Source organism: Anser brachyrhynchus (genome assembly GCF_964034855.1).
Source record: "Anser brachyrhynchus genome assembly, chromosome: 9".
NCBI classification, from domain to species: Eukaryota; Metazoa; Chordata; class Aves; order Anseriformes; family Anatidae; genus Anser; species Anser brachyrhynchus.
This window is the reverse complement of record NC_137703.1, coordinates 12099766-12120822: the sequence shown is the minus strand read 5'-3', so window position 1 is coordinate 12120822 and position 21057 is coordinate 12099766. Positions and strand designations below refer to the sequence as shown.

Genomic DNA, 21057 nt, shown 5'->3' with positions numbered 1-21057 from the left:
TTCTGTATAAAGACATGCTTCCTTAGCCGCAGAACTGGTAGAAAACACAGCTGGGTTTCAGGCAGCAAAGCCATTCACAGGTAACATACCCAGCGTACCCAGGGTTCACGGACTCATTTTTATGGGATGGGGCATGGGGACAGATCTTGTGCAAAGAGACTTTATCTCTGTGGTCTCTAATACTACTGCAGCTTCACAAAATGATCACAAAAAATCATCTTCCATTTACACAAGTATCGCCCAGCCTGCAGGAAGGGCACCTCTGACTCAGAGGCTTCAGCCCCACCATCAGGTTAGGGCTAAGCAAAGGCATCTCAGTACAGCACCACCACCAAAAAAAAAAAAAGAGGGAAGTGCTATTTTTAACTGCAAAAGGTCTGTGAGCGAGTTCATCGCACAGCTGCATGAACAGCTGTACGAGCAAGAGGAGGGAGCACAGGAGCAAGGACAAACATTTCAGAGCCACATACTTAAAGACTGCTGCAAAGATTGTGAAACCGCATTCCAGCCCTTCCCAACTCCTCTCCGCACACGCCCGTTCACTGCTTTGCTCCCCATCGCACTGGAGAGCTTTGCCTTCGTCAGTCATGATGCTGAGGGTGCTGGCAGATCTCTGCTCCATCCTCCCCTCCCCACAGAGGCGCATATATGGAAGAAGACTTCAGAATATTTTTCTGTTCTTCTCACACCCAGCTACACTCTATTTGTTTGGGGAAAAACACAGCGATGGAAACATGCTTGGTGTGCAGGTGAGAAAGCAGAGGGCCTGGTAAAACAACACGGCTCTTTTGTTGACAGCCTTGCACCAACCCCGCGAAAGTCTCATTCCTACAAGACAGCAGGGACTTTTAACCTTTTTCTGAATGATGGCTCACTAAGAACTTTCTAAAGCAAGCATGGACCAATTAAACAAGAAGGCCAAGTGCATACACTGTTGTATTGTTTAGATGGGCCTGCTTCTAGCTGCTCCTCCAGAAATCTCCTGGAAGAAGTTTACAAATCTCCAAAATCAAAACCACACAGCCCTCTGGTCCTCGCTTCCCACAGGCCACAGCTGAAAGCTGCTGGATGCACGAGACATAAAGCAGGGCCCAAGGCTCCCTCTGGGCTCTCCTGGCTCTCCAGGACGGGTCTGTGCCACCCACAGCTCAGCACCACGGGGCAGGAGGGCACGCAGGGCCCAGGGCACCACCACGTGCACTTCCCAGCACATGCCCAGAGCTGCCTGGCTCAGCTCTGCAGCCACCCCTAACGCAGCCACACAGCACCCAGGCTCCAGGCTGTGCTTGGCCACCACCTCGCCCTGCCTCTTTGCATGGGGCTGAAGTGAGAAGGGACAGTGCCCTGGGACGTGCCACCGAGCCAGCAGGGCCTAGGCGTGAGTACAGGGGCTGTGCCTTAAAGCCATGATGATTATCCCACCAAGATCCAGTAGAGAGGAGGGAAACCGGATGGCTTTTCCCACTGTGCACACTGCGAAGCAAAGGCACACAACACTGGAAAGCAGGAGGCCCCCAGGTGTGCGGGCTCCACATTGCCCCCAGCTTCCAAAGGAAAGCAAGCACAGCAAGCTCGCATGGCAGCAGCAGCCCTTGGGTTTGCTCACACGTGTGGAATCATTTGCACATTGCTGAAGCAGCCGCTTGGCCATGTTGACACCATGTTAAGCTGCTCTTCTAAACCCAAAAACGGGCAACTGGAGCACACAGCCCTCGCTTTGTGCTGCTGAAGCTGCTGGCAGGGCAGAAGGCACGAGGAGACCTTTCGTCACCACCAGAAACTTGGCTGGACTGGCTGCCTCTAACTCATTTGAGCACATTATTCCAAGTCCCGTCAGCCTAAGAACAATGTGCAAAGGAAGATGAGAACATCCCATTACGAACACAATGGAGCACTGTCAGCCAGCCATGTGGCAAGAGACGGGACACCTGGAACTCCCTACCAAGTTTTGGGGTGATGGCAAGTGCAGAGCACTCCCTTAAGACTGGACCTGGTGCTCATGGCACTGAGTCAAGCATGATTGCAACTGCAGGTGAGGCCAAGAAAGCCAGCCCTCCTTCCTTGAGGAGGCATCCAGCAATGAGGGAAATTCAGAATAGCTGGAGGTGCAGACCGGTCAGATGTGGTCTGAAACAAAGCTTCAGCAACACAAATCCTCACCCCCTGCCCAGCCTCAGCCTGGCCCCAATACTCATTACTGGGTATTACCTGCACTGGGCTCGTGCTGAGAAATAGGACAGCCCCAAGGACAACAGACCCACAGTTCCTCTTTTCTGAGAGGCTTTGTGCCAAGGGGAAAAGAAATCTCTTCCCCTATTCCCTAATTGCACGGCTAAGAAATGAAAAGGTAAGATTAACGTACGTTCACCGCTGCGAATTAACTTGATTTCCCATCTCCGGGCCCTGGCTGCGAGCCACCAGACGGCCAAACAAGCAGCAGGGGTGCAATCAGAGCAGCTCTGAGCGGCAAGCCCGGCGAAGTGTGAAACATTAACAGCAGGTTTGCCATAGTCTGATTAAGCCTAATGCCCTGCCGCAGCAGGGAGCGGGCCTGGGCTGTGCTCTCCTGGCACAGCTGTGAACGAAGGAGGTGCCAGCCCAGGAACGCCAGCCGCTTTCGCAGCCACAAGAGCCAGCAGAGGAGAAGGAGGGCAGAAGTATGGCTGGAAGCATCACCCTGTGCAGCAGCAGCACCCACGAGGGAGCTCACTCGCTGCAGGGACCCAAAGGGCCTCTGCAAGCTCCGTGCACAGGCCTTCTTCACTGGTAGGTGTCCAGCCCCAAAATACACCTTTCTAAGCATTGCTGAAGCATGAGGCTCTTGTGCGCACGTCTGCAAGTCCTCCCTTAGGTACAACAACCTGACAAAATTTCACAAAAGAACCTTTTCCTTTTTATATTCTGCCATCTGCCTCGCTAGCTTCCTCCCGGCGTTCCCGTCCTCACGGCCCTGCACTGCTTCAAGGGGAGCGAGGTGAACGAACCAGAGGAACGAAGGAGCCTTCGATGTTGGTGGTATCACGGAGGTACGTGACAGAGGTAAGGTCCAGGAAAGAGCAGCATGAGTGTGCACTGCCTCTGGAAGGGGTCAGACCCCACAAGCTCCTCAAGACGCAGCCCACCTGTCCCTGAAGTCCCAGAGCACGCTCTGCCACCAGCTGAAGGGCCCGAGGGCCGCCTCGGTGTGTGCTGCCCTTCTGACAGCGCCCCAGGGCCCACACACACGCTCCAAGCATTTCCTTTTGGGCCTTCAAAAACCCATCTCTTGCTCCCACCCCCTCCACTCCCAACCTTTTCCCCACTGACATCACGCGCTGGATAATTCATAAAATAAATGAGAAGGCGTGAGTCATGCTTAGCTCAGAACATCTGCAGTTTTTGAATCCTAAAGCGAAGGACAAGAGGAAGGGGGGGGGAAAGTGACACAGGAAAAAACAGTTTCAGCAGCTAAAACCACTTTTTAAGGCCTGCAGAGCTGACCAATTAAGTGGAGAGCAGCAAGCACAGCCCGTTTCAAGCCAGTGATCTCGGGAAGTTGCTGAGTTATTAAAAAAAACAAAACTGCAGATGAGAAAGAAAAGCTGGGACCTTAGGGACTCCTATCAGCTGGGCCTGGTCTGGCATAGGCAAGGGCTCCAAGGCCTGCAGATCGTTTCCTTGAACCCCAGCTAGCCTGACCAAGCTGGCACCAGCTGGGGGCGAGGGGCTAACCAGGGGCAGTTTCCAGAGGAAACGTGGAGTCAGGACATCCATCGCCTGCTCGCCCCCGGCCAGCAGCGAGCGAAGCCTCTCGTTTCCTTCCTGCCTCTCCCGTGGCACCAGGAGATCCCTGAGCTCGTGCTAATCCACGTGGCGCCCGGGCAGGCCAGGACACGTCTCGGCTGCCGGGGCTGGAGTTACAGACGGCATTCCTAGGGCCTCCATCAGCACGGGCAGACGATGCCAAGGAAATCAGACTCGCCACAGGGAGAAGCTGGCCCCTGGGCGATGGGCAGGGCAGCCTGGGGAAGGGATTTCTGCTCCTCAGCACGGCGTGCACAACCCAGGCAGCGTGAGGAGGCTGGGCAGCCCCACTGGGAGCCAAACGACAGGTCTCTGCCTCACTCTGAAAAGGGCAAATATGCAGTGCAAGAAATAGCTCCACAGAACCACAGGTTGTTTCTTGTTTTGTTTTTATTGGCAGTCTTGGCACGGAAGCTAAAAACAGCTTGGGATTTGGGAAGGAGGTTATCCTCTCTGCTCTAAAGATAATGCCTTGTGGTCAAGGGCAGGAGAGGTTTGTGTTCTGCCTGCACCTATCTCCAACAGTAACCTTTCACCTCCCCAATCAATGCTTTGAAAGGAAGACCACATACATTTTTCGAACCAAACCTTCAGAACGTGAGTCGATCTTTTAACTTGCCTTGAAATGGAAATCAGCAGCCCTCCCTTCACAAAATGCCCTCTCTGAGGCCACTACCTTGGCACTCTCTCTCCTTTAAACCTGCCTGTGAACTGTGCTGTAGAGCAGTCCTCAAGCTGAGATAGCATCTGCTGAGCACTCCAAAGCAGAAGGTGATGAGCTTGCACAGCATAAACAGGAAGCTGGAGAAACCTAAGACTGCAGAAAGTAGCACCACAAGGGACCTCAGAAGGTCATCTTAGACCATGCCCCACCACAGAACTTGATAAAAACCCCAAACTATTGTTCTGCCTTTATTACAGAAAACTGACATCTTTTTCACCATTGGATAACTCCATTCTACGTAGCTTCACCTGCAGTCTTTCTAGATAACTTTCTAGATAAGGGCAACTCTTTTTATCCCTCAAGCCTAAAACACAACTCATAGGTCAAGGATGTTAAAGACCACGTCCTTGATTTTCAGAAGAAAATACTGAGCTGAAGCACTTCAAGCTTGCACACGTACTTGATAATGACTTTGAGCCTTCAGGACTACTGACACATGCTTCAAAAACTCAGCTCCTCCAGCCAGGTCCCAGATTTGAAGTACTCTGAGTCAAAAAAATCCCCCCCAGTTGCTGCTACAGCTGCTGCCTCCTGTTCCACAAGTGCAGGCACATTGGAGAAGCTGAACAGTATTTTGGCACCTTAAAAGTAGAAAGCAGAAAGACAGAAGTTTTCCTATCAGCCAACCCTCACCACTGCCCCCAACCATAGGGCATAGCAAAACAAGCACTGCTGCCCCGACCAAAATCCCTGGCTCACACGGATGTCCCCACAAACACTGTTATAGCTGTAAATCATGTTTTCAATGGTGTCCCGCAAATCATATGATGCTGTTCTTCTCAGGAGGATTTTTGTGTGTGTGATTTTTTTCCCCCTTCTCTCTCCCCTCCTCCCCAAACAGGATGTCATGGCAGTTTTAGTTCTAAGCCCGACACCACTCATTTAAAGTGGTGTAAGGGAAGGAAAAAGAAAAACAGTCTCCTCTCATGCACAACGCTGAACAGCCACCCACTCAGAAAACTGCTCAGGCATGGAGTTCGCATCTCAAGGGATTTGCACTCTATACGCTCCTCTCCCCCGCATCCATCTCAACAGCGATTACCATATTTTACTTTGATTTGTTAAGTAGCTTTCACTTCGGCATTTTCAGCAATTTCATACTACACAACACTGTTGGAAGGACACACTAATTTCCCAGACAGGCAAAACTTCTGTTCTCTGCTCCATGCAAGCCTAAATCCCTCGCTCAGCGCAGCAGCAGCTCTGCGGAGGGCTGGCAGTTCCACCCTGTGCTTCGGGGTGGCTTTCAGGAGCCACAGCACGCTGGACTGTGGGTGCTTCATTTCGAAACCCCCAATTTTAGGCGGTAGTGAATAAGCTCACACAGCAGCGCCACAGAGATGGAGCCAAGATAATTCAAACCGTCAGCTTTCCCGGGCTTCTCTTCCAGCTTAACCCTAAAAGATAATGCAGAAAAGACAAGGAAGATGGGATTCAGAGAGGCACTGCTCAATACCCTTCCAATACTCGCTGCACAAGACTAACTTCTGAAAAGCTAACGCCCACGTGAAGGCGCCAAGTGCCAAGAAGAGTTCTAGTTCCTCTAGAAACCTCACTGTGGTTTTACACCCTGAAGGACCTGCTGTCATTTAGAGGAACAAGAAGCAGAAATGCCACTTTCTTTTCCATGCCCAGGTGACTGGAGCCAAACCTGAGACTGCTCCAAGGCCCGTAGCTAAACCAGAGCTGCAGCTGGGCGGACTGCAGCATCAGCACGCAGGTTTCATTCATCTGGATCAGATACCAAGAGAAGCGAAGCTCCAGCAGGATGGGCCTCAGGGCAGCCTCCCGGGCTTGTTGGAAACCTGGCCAACTGCGGCATTCAAAGCTGAAGGTGTCTGAAGGGATGCTGCGACCAGCTCTGGTTCTTGCAGATTCCTATCAGCTTCCTTCTTCCTAGAAAGGAGCACTCCCGCCTGCAGCCCGTGCTGCAGATGAGCCTTCTCTGCCCTGCGAGGACAGCCGTCTTGTATCAAGGATGCTGTGCTTCATTTTTAAACCCCCCCCCGACCCTTTTCTTGTTTAGTTTTTGCTCTGCCAGCCCCTCTCGGGTACTCTCCCCCCCTTGACACACACTTCCCACATTTAAGCTCTCCACGTTTATTAGTCAGCTCTGGAGAACACAGAGTGCCAAAGCTGGCCCCAGATCAGTCAAACTCCTGCATCCATCTATAAAAGAGTCACAAGTCAGTAGAGTTGCAGCACTAACAATACACGTCCCCCTTCCTGTCAGAGCCTTGTGCTGGCACCCTGCCCTCAGCAGCTATGATTACAAACAGCAGCATAGGAGGGTGAGAACACGGCCCCAGCCTCTGGAGCAGACGGGCAGGGAGGCGAAGCCTGCACCACAAACCTGAAGCAAACTGCATCTGGGCATCTGCGTCCAGCTCACGTGCATTGCAAAGCATTTGTAGGGCTGACAGCCCGATTCCCTCGCATGCCTGCTCTGAGAGCACAAAAGAAGCCTCAAGACAGTCAGAAGTAAGCTTTTTTTTTTTTTTTTCCTTTTGAGGACTAAATCACCTTTAGGTGGTACTGCATACACACAGCTTGGAGGGAAAAAAAAAAGTGGTAGCATATACGCACAGCTTGGAGGGGGAAAAAAAAAAGACTAAAATCAGGACCTAATAGGTTCACCTGTTGCGCAGCCAGATCTGACACTCTAGGCACTGCCAACAGCCTGGAGCAAAAGGCAGCCGGTCTGGAGGCAGAGCTGCCTGCTCCTCCTTGCAGGATCGGGGTGGCGGGGAGCATGGGCAGGGCCACGCACCCCCAGCCAAGCACCCAGCCCCTCAAGCACTGCGAATCACGTCAGGGGAGCCCAGCCTCTTCCCAACACCAACTTCCTTCGGAAACCTGGCGCCGGCTGAAAGGCCTGCAGGAGAGCAGAGCCCTGTGAATAGCGGCGCTCCCTGCGCGCCACGAGAACAGCCAACACCCTGGTGGCTTGGAAAAGTCCCAGGTCTCTCCTTGCTGTCCTCTGCTGCTTCACCCCAGCCCCACTGGAGAAGGCTACAGGAGACACTGATGAATTTAGGACCTAAATCCCCACTTCCACACCAGCACCCCGGAATAAAACCAGCTTCAGAACAGAGGGAAGCTCCTTCCCACCAGGATGCCCCAGGTAAGGTTTCCACGCCCGCAGCAGGCGCACCTGATAAGCTCAGACACCTCTGCAGAGCAAAAGCCATCCTGATGTGCACCAGGCTTTCCATCCAAGCCACCCTGACGTATGCCCACGCATTTGGGCACAGGCTTTCCACCCAAGCTGGTGAAGGCTGCCTCCAAGCCAGGGGTCAGCAGTGATGGTCCCTCTACAAGGGACATCTCGGGCTGCGGCACGCTCCAGCCTCTTGTCCTTTCTCGTTGTAAGTGGCCAAAGCTGGGTATGCTCGCTTCACAGTACCTTCAGGTGTTTCTCCTCTGCCACCACTGACTGAACATCACGTATTTAGCCCACATAAGTTTCCTCTGTAGCTCATTCCTTTGACCGCTGACTCGGTTCGGCAGAACGGCTGGTGAAAGTAAGACCCACGCACATGCACACACATGACCTCAGCATTTCGCTGCACGCAGTTTTTTAAAAAACCTCCTTTGAAAAGAGAAGTGAAGAAGAGTGAGTCACCTGCTAACCCACCTCGACTTTCTGTCCTGAACAGCACTCACCGCAGGCAGGGCTGCAAGGAGCGCGCAGACCAAACCCCACCAGCGCGGCCCTGAGTCGAAGAGATCAAGCCACTCTTACGGGGCTGGCAGAGCAGCGTGGTGGTGGCACTGTGGGCTAGCGTGCAATTAAAATAATCAGCGGTTCAGCTTCCAGAGCCTGACACAAACCACCCGGGTACAGGCAGAAGGGCTGTGCAGAGGTTCTGGGCAGGGTTTCACCCATACCTTTCTCCCCAGGGATGGTAATGCTTCTGACAAGTGCTGATGGCTTAAAATACAGGGCGCCCAGGGTGACTGAGTGGATTTTATGAGCACCAGGCCTCCTCTGCTGAATGCGAGGCTCACGATAGCCCTGCTAAAAGGATCTCCCAGCTGCAATATTGCGCCAAGGCCTTATAGCACTTATAGCGTTAACAAGCAGCACGGTGTCTTTTCACATACTAAGACAGAAATGGTGCAAAGGGCCCAATTTCTGTTTTTAAAAGGGAAATATGAACGAAACGCCAAGAGACTTCCCTGTGGCCCAAACCCATCCAGCACGGTAAGGAGAGCACAGAGCATCCCTGCGGGATGCCCTGCCTTCCCAGGCGGCAATGCCCAGCAAAGGGCCGCTAATGCACTGCAAGGCAGGGGCAGCAGAAAGGCAAACACCTTTATCGTCGTTTCAGAGGAAGACAAAAGGACAGGTCAGCAGCAAGCACAATGCCAGAAAGCAGAGTTAAAGTTCTGAAGTTTTACGGCGGTTTTGGCAGCAGCTCAGCCACCTCCCGCAGCCTTTCAGCCTTCAAACCGGCGCTCAGCAGCCGGCCAGCTGCACGCACGCTGGGAAGGGGACAAGGAAGCAGGGAGGGGACATGTCACCTCATCCATAAATCGCCACATTCATGCGAGCTGGGTATCTCTCAGCAAGTAGAAAAACAAGGCTAATTCCAGCAGAGCAGAGGCGTTTCACACAGCCCCAAGGGCATATCCCAGCGTTTCCCCGAGCAGGGTTTCCTCGCACAGGCCCATCGCAGGGCACAAGGGGCCCGTCCTGCCGTCTCTAACTCCGCCTGGCACACAAGCCCTTTGACGTTGCTCACGGCCACGGGAAATTAAAGATTAAACAGAGGCCCACGGTCACAGTAAACACAATGCTGTCTGCAAGGCACTGCTCAGGCAGCAGCAATGGGCGCCAGCCAACGTCCTAGTATTGTGAACTCCCTCTGCCTCCTGGCCACCTCCAGGAGTCAGGACAAAACAGGCTGTGCACCCTTTATTCCGGCCCCGAAACCTCTCTGCTTGTCAGTAACTACGGAAATATCTGTCTGCAGAAGGGATCAACTTGAGTTTGAAAGCCTTTCTCTGCCAAAGACTGCTTTTTGGGCAATCTTTTTGCCTTGGTACAATGCTCATGGCAGCTCACGGAGGACAGCGCGAGGGTTTAAGGGCTGGGAGGAGGCAGACCTGCTCGCTCAGAGCTGAGTTCTGGAGCCACGAGCACGAAATGCTAATCCTGCCCATCTCCTCTGCCAAGCACTGCAGACCCAGAACAACTGAATGCATAATAAAACTTTCACCCAGCTTTAACCAGAGGCAAAATGAGCACCACAGCGGCAGCTACTGAATTCATGCACACTGGAAAAACAGACCTCCTATTACTCAGAAGAGCTGGACATGAACCAATGACCTAGAAAGAAAATCTTGTGTCCACGTCCCATCAGCCTCCACCGCCCCGCTGCCCTCGAGCCATCCAGCTCGCCTGAATTTTTCAGAGCACTTCTCAGAGGAAGTCGCAAAGCAGAGAGCTGTGACACTGCACATCATGCTCCATGAAAAAAACATCAGCTGGAGCCAAAGGGCACGGTGCAGGTGGCTTCACGGCGACCTGGCTGACCGTCAGCCGCTCTCACAGTTGTCCCGCTGACACCAGCTGATGTTGAACCCTTCCTTCACACGAGCACGGCTGACAGCTCACCCCTCAACACCACCCTCCTGAAAAATCCCGAAGCGGAATCCATCCCCACACACTCCTCGCCAGATACCGTGCCAGCCATCAAAGCTTTCTGAACCCACTTGCATTCTGACAGATATCGAGTTCCTTCCCTCCACCGTCGTGTAGCTGAGCGCACACACACCGCGAGCCCTGCCGTAAGCCGATAAGGTCGGCAGTCTGTCCCTGGAGGTACCCGTCCGTCTGTCGCTTCCAGCCAGCGGGCTTTTGTCGCAGGAGTCTCAGTGAAGGTCAGGTTAAGCTGCAGGGGTCAGAGGGAAGGTGCTGTGCCTGGGAGGAAGACGGATGCTTATAGCAAACTTTTATTCCGTGTCTGCTAAAGCCAGCTAGTCTGCCTGTCCCCGAGGCTGCCTTGCCAATAAGTCCAGCCTCTCCTGTTTCCCTGTGGCAGCAGCTGGAGGTGCATCTTCTGCTTCCACGTTTGGGAAACAACCAGCAGCATTTTAAAGTTCGGATCAGGAGCTTCAGGAAGTCAAATTAGACAATAAATACAAGAAGCCATAAGGTGAGCATTGCTGCTGTGCCTCTCGCAGCGCAGGTGGGGGTGACAATTCGCCTTTGTCAGGACTGGAGCTTAAGTGGCAGCAGTGTGGCTGGGTTGATTGTAATTACTGGCACAGGCACGCTGCCTTTACGCTTTTTTAATGCTATTAAAAATAAAATCAAATAAAAACTTAAGCCGCTGCAATTTTCTTCAGTTCCAAAGAGCCAGGTACTGCCCGACCAGAGAGATCTCTCCTGCCCTGCCCCCTGACTCCCTTCTGTCTCCTCAGCAGTGTCAGACCAGCACCGAGATCAGGAGCACTGGGGTTTTCCCCGCCACCACCAACCACACGGGTAAGGGACTGAGCCTCAGCCTCGGCTGCCAGGTGGTCCTTCCACAAAGCACTGTCACTGACCTCAGCCCTTTGGCAAGGGCAGACAGGACCGCAGATGGACCCCCCGGGGAGGGACAGGTCTGCACAGCTCCAGAATTACCTCCCCGGAGCTTCTCACACAGGGGCAGGGACTCCTCCAGGTGCTGGGGCAAGGCACGGTGCTGAGCTGGGCTGCAGAGCTCATTTAAAGCAGGCAGAGAAGCCCTGCCCAAGCTTCACTTCCAGCAGTGCATCGGAGCACAGGAGAGGAAAGACAGAGAGCAAGCAGAGCTCAAGCCAGTTTCTTTTACTCGCTTTATAAGTAACTAATTAAAATAATATTTCCAGGATGCTTTTGTCCCTGAAAGGCTCGCAAATTAGACCTCCAGTTAAAAAAAAAAAAAAAAAAAAGATTGACACACAGACAGCTGAGCGATCCCCCGGGGAGGGTCAAAAGAGCACGCGCCAAAGCTGCCTTGTGAAAAGAGAAAATGTCACAGGCACTTGAGAAGCAAGTGGAAATGCTGGCAGAGATGCTCAGCCCACATATTGCAACCACCACCAAAACCTTCAGCAAACGTCTTACAAGAGCTTTACTGACCACAGCGGTCAGAACATGAACTCTGCATGCCTGGAAAAAGCGGCTTGGTAACAGCAGGCTGCAGCAACAAGCTCTAGCTTACTCTGGGAGAGTGTTTTGAGGTTATATCTTACAGCAGTAAACTCCTGCCCACTAAGCAAACTGGACTGGCTGAAGCAGTTTTCACCAGCAAAGCTCCATCGACGTCACGCTTTCAGCTAATATAAATGCCTTTAAAAAAAAAAAATAAAGGAAGTAAGCACAAGTAGTAAGCACCTAGCCACAGTCATCAGATTTTCCCTGCCATCCTTGCAGGGAAACGACCCCGCCTGTAGAGCAGCTTTGGAGCCCACAACAAAGGAGCAGGACGACACTGTCGTGCAGCCGTCCCAGCCACCCCCGACCAGGGAGGAAAGCTGGACGTGGACAGACAGACAGACAGACAGCCCTCCAAAAGGGGAGCAAGTGAAGAACAAAGTACTGGAACCACAACAACGCAGCAGCACCGTGCTCAGTTGTTAATGAATGACTAAGCTGACCTTTGCCCAACACGGAGAAAGGGGATGTCTTTCCCGAAGGATCAACAGTGATTTCTGTATCGGGAGCAATAAATATCCCCCCAGGTACGGAAGGCGATGCTTTTCTTTCCTGCTTGGTGTTAACGCTGGGCACGACAGCACCTAATGCAAAGCATAGCTCGGATTCAACACTTCGCACGACAAAAGCAAACGGTATCTCTGAGCTACGAGCACGAAACCCGCCCGAGGCTTTGCACAACGCAGCTCGGGCCTCACCTACTTTGCTCTCAGAGCTGCTGGGGACAGCACGTTAATCCAAGCGCTATCGGGTATCAACAGCTCCCGTACCAGGGCGCTCCTGAAACGCCATCCACGCTGCCCAGAGGTGTGAATTCACAGGGACGGGCTGAACTTCACCCCATCGCCACGCTTTCGTTCAGCATCAGCCGCCCCGACCGAGCACGGCGAGCTCCCGCAAGCTGCAACTCAACGTTATCCGCCCGCTGCGGAGGTTAATTTAACCGGGTTAATTTCCTCGAGTAACCACGCCGGGCAGGCTCTAAGGATGAGCCCCTGGCAGCACCGAAACGACCGAGTGCGATTTCTCTGATGACCATTAACAATTTCGCTGATGACCCAACGGGGCCAACGCTAAGCCCTAAAAGTTCAGCAGGCAGCCGTGGGGTTTTGTCCACAAGCACTACGGGACGCGAGGGGTCAGCTCCCTGCACTAACACACACCCCTTCAGCTCCCGACTAGCCAAGTAGCCAAATTCAGGCTTAATTAAAATAAAAAATAAAAAGAAATTAGGAATAAATACACGAGCAGCAAGGGAAACAAGTTGGGGAACACGGGCTGCATGCGCATGGGTTGCAGAGCCAACCCTAGCCCTGACGGAGGGCGGGCTGGGCGGCCGGGAAGGGGCTGCAGGTGCCCCCCGGTGCCCCCCCGGTGTCCTCGGTCCGTCCCCGGTCCCCCCGGAGCTCCCCCCGGCGGCACGGCGGGCTCGCCCCCGCCCTACCTTCCTTGACGCCGGGCAGCTTGGACTGGTCGATGCCGATCCCGGCCATGCTGCCCGCTCCGCTCCGCTCCGCCGCTCGGTGCCGCTCCGCGCCGCGCCCCGCCGCACCAAGCCGCCAGCGGCGGGCTCCGGCGGCAGCGGCCGTACGGGGCGGCGGAGGGGACAGAAAGGGCCGGGCCGGGCCGGGCCGGGCCGGGGGACGGGGCGGGGCGGGCCGGGGGGGCGGGGGCTGCCGCTGCCGCCCCTCTGCCGCCCGCGGCCTCCCCCTGCCTGCTGCGGCCGGGCCCGGCGGGCGGCTGCCTCAGCCTGTCCCTTTTCCTTTTTTTTTTTTAATTCCTTTTTTCCCCCCTTTTCCCCCTCCTTTTATCTTGTTTCCCCTTTTTTCCCCTTTCTTATTTATTTATTTATTTTTCCTTTCATTATGTCTTATTTACTTCTTTATTTCTCTTCTCCTTTATTTATCTTCTCCTTTATTTCTTTTCTTCTTTATTTCTAAGACCCCTTCTATTTCCACCCCCCTGCCATGGGCAGGGACACCTCCCCCCAGCCCAGGCTGCCCCCAGCCCCACCCAGCCTGGCCTCGGGCACCTCCAGGGATGGGGCAGCCACAGCTCCTCGGGGCAGCCTGGGCCAGGGCCTCACCGCCCTCTGAGGGAAGAATTTCATCCTAATGTCTGATCTAAACCTACCCACTTTTAGTTTAAAGCCATTCCCCTTTGTCCTGTCACTCCCCAACAAAGAGTCCCTCCCCAGCTCTCCTGTAGCCCCCTGTAGGTACTGGAAGGGACAAAACAAGCTGAAAGCCTGAGGTGTTCACATTCACATGGCACCTTCAATACATCACAGCCAACGCTTGGACCCTGCATTCACAAACACGATCTTTAAGCTCTCGAGCCCAGCGATCCTCAGTTTTCCTCCGTGCACACAGCTCTTTGCTTTGTCTCCTGTAATGGATTTGTACCATCTTATCTAAGGCCAAAGCCAGCCACTCAAATTAGTCAAGATTCCTGCGGTTCCTGGTTTCCACTATACAAATTACGTGGCTCCTCGTGCCTTCTCCAGCTCCCTTAATCAAGCAAACATGCTTCTTCTTGTGAGACCCTGCTGGGTGACAGCAGCGGGGCTGTGAGCTCTGCTAGGGCCTGAGGAAACTTCAGGCTGACACCGTGCGTGGTGCTGAGGTCTTGGTGCTGGAAACGAGGGGAACATCTCCAGAGCTCAGAAGGGCTGGATCAGCCCCCCGTGAGGGGCAGCACGAGTAAAACCAGCGAGCAGCATCTCTCAGCGCCATTCCCCAGCACGGGGCCCTGCACGCAGCATTTTCTTTGCCTTTGTGACATTGAACTTCTCACATCTTAGCTTGATCTGGGGACACTCAGATGAAACCTCTGAGGCTGGAAGATGGCATGAATTACGTGAAGACTACAGAAGGTTTCAAAGACCTACAAAAACATGAGAATGACCACAGGGGGCCTAGAGATGAGAGAGAATTAAGCAGGATCCAGGAAATGTGAAGCTAATGTGAAGCTGATGTGAAGCTAGCACCGCGGCACAATGAAGTTTTATGCTCCCAAAGGGCTCCTAATTGTGGTGGATCTCAGATCACCCTCCCGGCTCTCACTTGTGTCTAAAAGCTGCCGCCACCAGGCAAAAGCGTGGAAGGTGTCCCTTCTGCTAGACTGACATGGGCTTTTCCTGTGCAAATTGTACAGCAGTTAGCTTGACAATAGACGTTGCAGTGGATAGATTAATCCCGATAAAGCTAGGAAAATAACCACTTTATTTAAGATAAGAAAACACTTCAGTCTTTTGTAAAAGAAAGAACTCGCACAAGAGCTTAATCTCATAGGAAGACAAGCCCATCTCATTTCCCAGGACAAAAGCAGCTGGGAAGCTGATCCAGAATTTGAGCTGAAGTGCACGGCACACGTTTAACTCCTTTTTCATGGAGCACCTTCATTTGGGAGGGATATTTGCAGAGCATTAGTCCAACCTCTGGCTTCAAAATGTGATGGGCTTGCTCTGGGCCTTGACCAGGTGAGTTTTAAGGATCTCCAAGGCTGGAGATCGCACGACCGCTCTGAGCACTGTTCCACTCTTTTCTCATTGTGATTTTTCTCTTAAAAAACAGGTGGATTTCCCCACGCTGCAGCCTGCAACTCCAGCCCCTTGTCCTTGCACCGTGCCCCATCTCTCTCTGTGGCAGACCCTGAGGACCAAGCACGCCATGACCAGAGGAACGTGGTCCATCAGACAGCTGCAGGCAGGGTCTCAGCGATGGCCGGGACTGTGCTACTGGGCAAGTCTCAGTCCCCAGGGAGCCCAGGCACTGCCCCAAACAGCAGACATGTCATCCTGGGGCACCACACAATGCCCTCCCAGCCCTCCGCGTGCTCCTGAAGGGATGTGTGATGCACAGACTGGAACTATTAAAAACAGCTAAAAGCAATGCCATCTGGACTGGCCCCGAGAAAAGCCACAGTGAGATTTTGGGGGCGGGAGCTGCTAGGACCAGGAGCTGGGAGCACCTTGTGCTGCTCCGTTCCTTCTGCAGGCCAAGAGACACAATTCTGTGCTCGCTTCTTAAATAAACCAGGCACTGCTCCAAGTGTCATGCTGTCATTTTAGGTCAGCAGGATAACAACTGTGAAATAAATTGGGCCTCATCAAGATGTTCGCTTTCACCAGAACAGGCTTTGTTAAAGTTTCCCTAATGGCTGCAAGGCTAACCCTGACTGATGAGGCTGTTGTGGGGGCAGACAGAAGATAATGATGCTACAGGCAGGAACGTGTGTGTCAGTTACTGGTCAATGCAAAGGGATGGAAAAAACGGTTCTAGGTGTTTCGTGATATCAGATGCCATACAAACCTGTGTCCAAAACCCATAAGGGTTTTCCAACTGAGCAAAGATGCACTTTAGGAGAGATTTCAAGTCCTGTGCCAGAAAGGGCTGATGAGAGGAAGCAACGTTACAGCACTTGGCAAGGAGCAACAAGAAGCAGGTGTGCAATTTCCATAGGTAGCTGAAGGGTTCAATTCAGGCTCCCTGGAGGAAAAGTGGAGCAGAAGCCTGCAAGGATTAGGGTATTATAAAACAAAGCACGCCAGGGGTTATAAATGGAGTGATTGCAACAGAAGAGCAAAGGAAACAAAATCCGTGCTTACGTGTAACATAATGGGAGGCAGCAGGAAAATCGCGAGCTGTGCACTTGCATGGCTTCTGCTGACTTTCCAGCTGTAGAGAGAACCCATACAACGAGAAGTCAGGTATAATGCTGCTCACAGCTCAGCTACACGCACAGATCAGATGTTTGCACAGGCTGCCCAGGAAACTGCAATGTGCAAATGAGCTCGGCATCTGTGCCCGCAATTTTACATATGCATTTGCAAGGGTAGTAGTTCACCCCCAGCCCCAGTGAAGCAGTTAAGTTTCACATCAGCAAAAGAGACCAAAAGCGTTCCAAAATTCTCCTGCAACGAAGAAAGTGAGAAGTAATACTAAAACTGGTGGATTTACCGCTTTTCCCTCATCTGCTGTGCATCATGCTCTTTCATTTACTCTTACAGGTCAGAAGAACAGAAACCCCCAGAACAGATATTTGTTCTTCTCTTTGTGCTCCGCAGGGAGCTGCCTGCAAGCCTGCACAACAGAGGCATAAGCAACCTAATAAAAGTGGCAGGTAGTGGGGAAGCCCCTTGGCCTACCATCAGTTATTCAGGCACTACGTCCTGAATGAAATTCAACACTGATGTTGTCGGAAGAACTTTGGTGTGGGCTGAAGTCAGTGCAGCTCTCATGTGGCACCAAGCTTGCTATATTCCACTGTAAACAACTGCTAAATTTACCTAAGATCACCTTTTGATTTCCACTCTCCCATCCTTTGCTGGTTAGAAAAAAATAAAATAAATCTCGTGTTATCACTTCTGCCAGCCTTGATTTCCAAGGCCACTTCTAGGGCTTTGTGATGTGAGGAACGGATAGACCCTCAAATCTCAGTGGTATTCCTCATTTCAAGTCATGATTTTATATATACAAGTTTACATCCACAAAGCATTGATGTTCGCTCAACAAAACACATTTTGCATGTGCAGGAGCTACCAGAGAGTCTCAGGAGCCCTGTGTGCAAATGCCAAGCTAGGTAAGAAGACAGACTCTCAGAAATGCAAGTATTATGGTTGCCTATGCAAATTTCCTCAAAATAAAACAGATATATTTACCCTACAAGACCTCCCCTGGGTGACCATTAGTGAGAACATTTTCCAAAAAAAAAAAATACCAACACAAAAAACAAGTAATATTTCTCAATAAGTCAAAAGGCCATATAATGTAAACTGAGATGAGGAAGAGGGTGAAAGGGGAAGGACAGTGTGAAAGTTGGCACCCTTAGCAGACAGAGTTGACCCCCATAGCCCTAAAAGTGCCCCAGCCAGCATTTCTAGCAGCAAATCACCCCGTTTTGTTTACGGCCATGCTGCCCAAAGTACACGTACAAGCTGCATTCAATTTAGACTTACTGAGAATGGCTGATTGAAGTAGAAAGAAATGTGCAAAATCCAAGCAAAACATTCAGAGATGGACGGACACATGCACTCATTCCCATACAAAGGTTTCTGGCCACAGCAAAGGATCCTCGCAGAGGTCCTTGATGCAGGTAGCATTCAGCATCTTCAGCCCAACACTTGCAACAAGACAACTGAGAGGCGGTTCATTCCTCCTCAGTCACACGGGAAGCTGCCAAGTCCACATCAGCACGTACAGCAGGCTGCAAATTTTACCAGCTGGTGGCTGCGGCGTGGTCTGGAGGACACACACAGTGCCCCACAGACAGCAGCCCTCAGGTGCTGGAGGGCTGGGGCTTGCTGAGGACAGCTCAGAATGTGCTAGCTCTGCAGAGGCTGCCTCAGAACCAGCACAGGTGCAGTGATAAAAGAAGGGGGAATGGCTTTAAGCTAAAGGAAAGTGGTTTAGATTAGATATTAGGAAGAAATCCTTTACTATGAGGGTGGTGAGGCACTGAACAGGCTGCCCAGAGAAGCTGTGGATGCCCCATCCCTGGAGGTGTTCAAGGCCAGGTTGGATGGGGCCCTGGGCAACCTGATCTAGTGGGAGGTGTTTCTGCCCATGGCAGGGGGTTGGAACTGGGTGGGCTTTAAGGTCTCTTCCAAGCCAGACCTTTCTGTGATTCTGTGGAAAAAAAGGAGCTGAGGTCTGTCGCTGTTAGCAGGGTGATGGGCTTGTAACTGCTTTTGTGGAGGGCAAGTCCCAGCTCTAGGGCAGAAATCACATCTTGTTTGCTGCATACTGATCTGTTACCTCAGTTAGCACTTCCACAGGTGGCTGTTCTCTAATGTCCTATAGCTGATGGAGAGGGAAGAAGAGCTCCTGCTCCAGATCACTCTCAGCCTTCCTCTTTCTGTAGGCCAAGGTAGATTAGCCTCTGTAGGGTAATACTGTTCTTGTAAGGAAACATCACAGCATCGCTTACTGGGCACTGAGTCCCTGCTGAGCTCAGGGACACTGCTCACGCATCATCCGGGTTGGACTCAGGGCCTGCAGAAAGTGAGTCAGAACAGAGAAGGATCAAATTCAGAGTAAATCTGATGGTGTAACAAGGTCATTCCAGATCACACCACTTCAGGATGCTGTCCTGGCTCAGCTAAATAACCCTTTGTGAGGAGGGATGGGAGACAGGTCTGGTCTGGAGGAGGTGCTCCAGCTTGGGATTAAGAGGCAGAGGTGCAAACAGCATCACGACTGCCTCTGGTCCCTGTTTTCTGTCCACAGGCTGCCTCCTCTCACACCCCATGCTTTAACAGTCCTGCATTGCTCTTTCAGCCCTCATTCCAGGAGAACGCTTTGGAGCTGGTTTATTCTCTAAGAAGTTGAGTGGTCTCCTGGCAGCCCTCGGAGTGGATGTGAAAGGCAGGCAGGAGGACCAGCTGCACTTCTTGCCCTCCTCTGCCTTAACCACGAGGCACCGCTTCTCTTTAGTGTGATCCCCCTCTGATGGGAGCTGGTGATGCTTCCCTCTGTGCCCTCCCTCGGTTGGCTGCAGTGAGGTGACAAGTGGAGCCATTTCATGCCCTGCCCGGGACCTTCATCTCTTCCTTCGCTAAGCGAGGAGACAGTTAAACCACAGCGTCTCATTTTATGGCAGTAACAGGCCAAGCAACAGCTGAGTCCCAAAGACAAGCACGTAGAAGGGGGGAACAAATTGCATGAGTCAGACTAAAAGCTTCATAAATATTGACTGGTTTTAACAGTCCCCTGAGGAACAGAGAATCTCATTTTATAACTACATCTCCCTCCCCATTATGCACTCCCTCCTCTCAGGGAGCTGCAAGGGGGGCCGCTCTTCTGGCTTATGCGCACATTATTTTAATTCCTTTCTGCAGTGAAGCTGTGCTGTCCGAGACTTTGCACCAGCCAGCAGCAGGGTGTCTGAGCACCTTCCAGTGGTGCTCTAAATAACAGGACCAGGTTGGGCTTTGCTCTCTCAGGCTCACTCTGGGGTAGAAGTGACACAGGCAGAGAAGAAATCAGATATTAAATATATAAAGAATGAAGGCTGAAGAGGGTAGGGTGTTTTTCAGTGTCTCCTTCTTTGATTCCTATCAGGTGAAGCACCATTGGAGAGAAAGAGGGACAGACAGCTGCAAGAATAAAGCAGAGAGAAGAGACAAGTGGTGTCAGGTCTGTGATGGTTATGCAGGGAAGGACAGACACTAGGGGACTGCAGGGACTGCGCTACTGAGGAGGGGAATGGTTTAGTGGGCACACAAGTGGACAGAGGGGGGTAGGGGTATGCAATGGGATGGGGGAATGCACTGCGAGTCACTGCTCAGGATGGGAGAAAAATGATTCCCGCCTTTCTGAATTCCTCTGTGAAGCTCACCTCACCCCTGCTGTGAGGGCAGCTCTCCTTTCTTGCTGAGAAAAGCTCCCTAACTCCTCCCTCTCGCTGAAGCTGTTTTGCCTCTAGTCTGCCTTTCCCTCTATGGAGCACAATCCCTCCTTTTTTCCAGCTCTGTCATTCCCCACCCTCGTCTCATCCTTGGAAATGCTCTGTGCAAGAAAGCAGAGACCCAGGTCTCCCCATATGGCAGTGTAAAAATCCTGTCTCCACCAGCTGAGATACCTGGTCTCAGCCAAGTCCCATCCTTGGTGCAGAGGTTGCAGGACAGTTTACACATCCTTCCTCCCAACCTTAAGCAAAGGCTCTTTTCCCACAGGTCCTCCCAGAGCAGGTTGTTTGCTTTAGGACCAAACAAACAAAGCTTAAGTGGAGGCCATAAGACCACAGTAAAGCCTGTGAACACTGCTGAGGCTCACCTGAAATATATGATGCATGCAATGTTCTCAGTTGAAGCACTGGAAAAGAAAAATTCCTCCCTCTCTTCAAATCCCAAATGCACAGCATGCAAAGTGGTTTGGAAACCTGCCACTCTAAGCAAGGCTCAGGCTCTCCTGCTCACAGCAGCTCAACACTGCCTCCTGCATCTTGCAAGTTGTTGAAGAAACATGTTGAATTCCTCTAGTCTGAGGCTTATTCCAAAAAAAGAAGTGTTACTGCTTTGAGATTAAGCTGGTTATCTGGGGACTCCATCTCTTCTAGAGATATCCATTAGATTTAGAAGCAAAGCTCAAAGGGCTTCAGAGAAATGGGAATTTCATACAGAATACCTAGAAGTCTTTACTGCTCCAAGGTCTGCCTGGTAAAGAAAAGGGGGGTCAGCACACAGAAGCCCCCAAAGGGTCAGCAAGCCACGCACAGCAACACAGCCAGCAGGGCAGGTCCAGAGACAGCAGTCAAGTTCAATCATGAGCCCAGGTCTTCAGTCAGGTCATAAGGAAAGTCCACAGGGATGAGGCAGATCCAAGGTCAAGCTAGAAGCCAACCCACCGGTCAGAAC

General features: G+C 52.2%; 1 protein-coding gene across 2 annotated transcripts in view; it reads right to left on the bottom strand.

Annotated features, from left to right (window-relative positions):
- The window catches only part of CCDC50 (coiled-coil domain containing 50), a 42370-nt gene extending 29046 nt beyond the window's left edge, over nt 1-13324 (bottom strand). The window contains exon 1 of one of the 2 annotated variants that reach the window (XM_080604186.1): nt 13144-13324. In XM_080604186.1, coding sequence (XP_080460312.1) covers nt 13144-13192 — 49 coding nt within the window. In that variant the 5' untranslated portion in view covers nt 13193-13324. The remainder of the gene's footprint in view (nt 1-13143) is intronic. The other variant, XM_080604187.1, reaches the window with a different exon arrangement.
- Between the last annotated feature and the right edge of the window lie 7733 nt (nt 13325-21057).